Source organism: Olea europaea, chromosome 5, assembly GCF_002742605.1.
Source record: "Olea europaea var. sylvestris chromosome 5, O_europaea_v1, whole genome shotgun sequence".
In the NCBI taxonomy this organism is placed as follows: Eukaryota; Viridiplantae; Streptophyta; class Magnoliopsida; order Lamiales; family Oleaceae; genus Olea; species Olea europaea.
The window spans coordinates 204,774-206,519 of NC_036241.1; the positions used below are offsets into that span (position 1 = coordinate 204,774).

Here is a 1,746-nt window from a genome sequence, read left to right on the forward strand (position 1 = left end):
CCCCCCCCCCCCCCCAAAAAAAAAACCCAAAAAAAAGGGGGGGAGGGAAGGGCAAATAGAAAGAATAAAGAAAAATTAATTAGAAAAAAGAGTAGGAAACACTCCCCTCTCGATAGTTAGCACTTTTCCCGTATAATGGAATAATCTAAAAGTGATAATCATTATCGAATTCGTGAACATATAATGGTTGACATGTCAGTGAGACTTGGCTTAAATGGGAAGCATATACCAATATCCTTTTTTGTTGAATTTGCAGGGTTGAGGCACATCGGCCTTGTGATATCCTGGTGTGAAGAACCCCAAAGGTGACTGCAATGAGCAGAAATCTCATTCACGGGTCTAAAGAATGAGCAAACACATGAATGTGAAGCAAGGGATCACCTGATGAGTGGATAGGGTCAAAGAAGGGAGTGGAGTAAGAACATCCTTCCAATGAAGTGGTTTAAATTTTAAGTGCACTGTTAGAATAACTAAGCCCTCCATAAGGGGTTATTCTCCAAATGATACAGGACTAAGCTTTTAGGTTTTTTAGGATGTTCAGGTGACAGATTGATCAGAGCAGTACTCCAGGACCATAGACACTTAAGTATGACCCTAAATTTTCAACTGGCATCAGAACAACATAGAAAAATTCTTTTGTTGCAACTTCGCTCATGATATAAGAAAAGCCAAATAGATAACCACATAACTGTTGATAGTACTAAAGCTAAAAGAAATGAAGTACAGAGAGACAATCAATGATGATAAAAAATTCTGTAACTGGATGCCAACTGAGAAAAGGTCAACATAAGCATTGCATAAACATTTAGATTCAAGTAAAAGAGTAAATCAAGAATTAAAATGCAGAAAGATTTGAAACCCAGAAGATAAACTCACCAAATCAACACCTGTCTGTGCAGGTTGTCCCTTGCTTGCTGCCAGAGCTGCTGCATATTCTTCAGCCTATTTGATCAAAGAAACAAACATATATCAATAGCATTCAGATCGAACTAACTATTGTTGGATTATAATGTTATGCAAAGACAAATCTGTGAAACCTTGCGAGCATGAGCATTCATGATTTGTTCAGCATTTTCTCTCTGGTACTCAGCAATCTTTGCTTCAATAGCAGGAACGTCTACTCCTTCAATTAAATTAAAAACTGCAAGCAAACACAATTATCGAACACAATGCTCTGCGTAATGTATACTACATCACGTGCACAACAGATAAACGTACTCATATCCTCTACTTCTTCCAAGTAATCATTGTATTCCCTCAATGATGCAAAATCCTCTTCTCTTTTATTATAGCTGTGAAACCACAGAATATCTCAGCTCAAAAGGAAAATCAAACAAGAAAGGCAGAGGAAATAATTATTTTAATTATGATCACTCTCTATTACACAACTACCATAACATTAGGAGGGGTGCTGGTTAGCATACATTCCAAGGTAACAGAACACAACCATAACTTTCAAACAAACAAATGGAAAAAATAATAGTTTCAATGAACAATGGAACATGAAGCTAATCTCTCATCAATTTTAAATAGTTCAGATCATGCAGTCATTATTTTTTGCAAGAGTAAACCATCCAGCAGGGACAAAAGTCAGACTTCATGATCTGATGGAGCTAAGTGGAAGAGCATTCTCAAAGTTGCAAACGGTAATCGAAAATCAGTTACTAGAAAGACGTGACTTCATAAACACATTTTCTCATGTACACAGTTTTCCCCAGGATTCATACAAATAGCAATACCTTCCAT

General features: G+C 36.8%; 1 protein-coding gene across 1 annotated transcript; it reads right to left on the minus strand.

The window, feature by feature from the left end:
• Window positions 1-63: 63 nt before the first annotated feature.
• LOC111394877 (CDK-activating kinase assembly factor MAT1) lies at window positions 64-1,746 on the minus strand. Its single transcript, XM_023020928.1, has 4 exons — window positions 1,740-1,746; window positions 1,219-1,311; window positions 1,038-1,141; window positions 64-942 (listed from the first exon to the last, which is right to left on the minus strand). Exons 1-4 carry the CDS (start codon window positions 1,744-1,746, stop codon window positions 829-831), a joined length of 318 nt encoding a protein of 105 aa, XP_022876696.1. The 3' UTR covers window positions 64-828.

What these genes read in the sequence shown, in the direction of transcription:
- LOC111394877 (XM_023020928.1), bottom strand. An exon ending in GGAAGAAGTAGAGGATATGA is followed by an intron (nt 1,142 to 1,218) that starts GTACGTTTATCT and finishes GTTTGCTTGCAG; the next exon opens with TTTTTAATTTAATTGAAGGA. An exon ending in TGAATGCTCATGCTCGCAAG is followed by an intron (nt 943 to 1,037) that starts GTTTCACAGATT and finishes TTGATCAAATAG; the next exon opens with GCTGAAGAATATGCAGCAGC.